At 37.3% G+C, this 1,252-nt stretch overlaps 1 protein-coding gene across 1 annotated transcript in view; it reads right to left on the bottom strand.

Moving 5' to 3' along the window:
• Window positions 1-310: 310 nt before the first annotated feature.
• Window positions 311-1,252, bottom strand: part of CBG23644 — a gene marked incomplete at both ends in the record, with an annotated part of 4,273 nt that continues 3,331 nt past the window's right edge. Inside the window, 2 exons of the mRNA XM_045240930.1 lie at window positions 311-364; window positions 726-836. Coding sequence (XP_045091128.1) covers window positions 311-364; window positions 726-836 — 165 coding nt within the window. The remainder of the gene's footprint in view (window positions 365-725; window positions 837-1,252) is intronic.

Below are 1,252 nucleotides of genomic sequence, written 5' to 3' on the forward strand. Positions count from 1 at the left end.
CTTCACTAGAGAGTGAATTTGACAACACCTTAGCCATGAACCCCAAACATGGCGTCTGCACGCGAGCAGCTTAACTTACGTTCAATGAGTAGAGGAAGAGTTCCTGAGAAGTTGCATTATTTTTTTTGAGCAGGCTTTTTTTTATTTTTAGAGAAGTTTTTTTGAAGAAGATTTTTAAACAAGAGAAATTAGGGGGCGTGTCCAAATCTTGTTCGGTTCATAGTTAGTGACGTAAAGGGGTTCACCTGCTACCACGGAAATGTGGAGCTGAGCAATGAACTGCCTTATTGGTGTTAAAGGGATTCACCCGCTACCACGGAAATGTGGAGCTGGGCAGTGAACTGCCTTTGGAGGGATCCACCCGCTTTCACGGAAGTGTGAAGCAGGGCAGCGGACTGCCTCGAACACAAGAAGTGGTCAAAAACGAGAACCGAACTCGAATGGAACAGGGTCATGGCAAATTCTCTTACCACCTGAGCCACACGCCCTTATCAGTATGCACGCCATATTCAATATAAGACATGCCTCGTTTCCAAGAGCACAAACTACAAAATAAGCAGAGTTCACAAGACACAATAACTGCTCAATGTAAATGCTCTCAGAGTTCAGAAAAAAATTGAGACCATTAACAGATGTAGATATCTTAAAATTATCTCAAGGTTTACATATTAAAAATTTTAGAGGGGTGTATATGCGCGATAGTCTTCCTGATGAACCGCAAAAACATGAAGTTGCCATCGTAAATCTTGATAAAAAGGAAGGCAAGGGAACTCATTGGGTTTGTTATAAGAAGGATATGCACAATCTATATTATTTCGACTCTTTTGGTCTAGACCCTCCCGACGAATTAGTCAGATATTTGAAACAAAACAACCAAGATTCCCAAATTACACTTTCCACCTTTCAAATTCAAAACTTTGATACTCATCATTGTGGCTATTATTGCCTACTTTTATTGAAACTGTTGGAAAAATATGATTTCAAAAATGTCATAATAAATTTGATTTAAAAGTTTTCAAAATAGTTTATTATGTTGAAAAAATTATGTAATAAATGAACTTCAATCAATCTCAGTTATTTGAATCTCCGCGCAATATAATTGTCTTAGGAAACACAGGAAGTGGTAAATCATCCTTTGTTAGACATGTTATTTATCAAGAATTTTTAGCTGGAAGGGGCTTTGACTATATCTTTTTAATCTGTGCTACAAAAACGGAAACAGAAGAAAATGATTCATGTAATATAGTTTTCA

Source organism: Caenorhabditis briggsae (assembly GCF_000004555.2).
Source record: "Caenorhabditis briggsae AF16 supercontig from assembly CB4, cb25.NA_018, whole genome shotgun sequence".
Lineage (NCBI taxonomy): Eukaryota > Metazoa > Nematoda > Chromadorea > Rhabditida > Rhabditidae > Caenorhabditis > Caenorhabditis briggsae.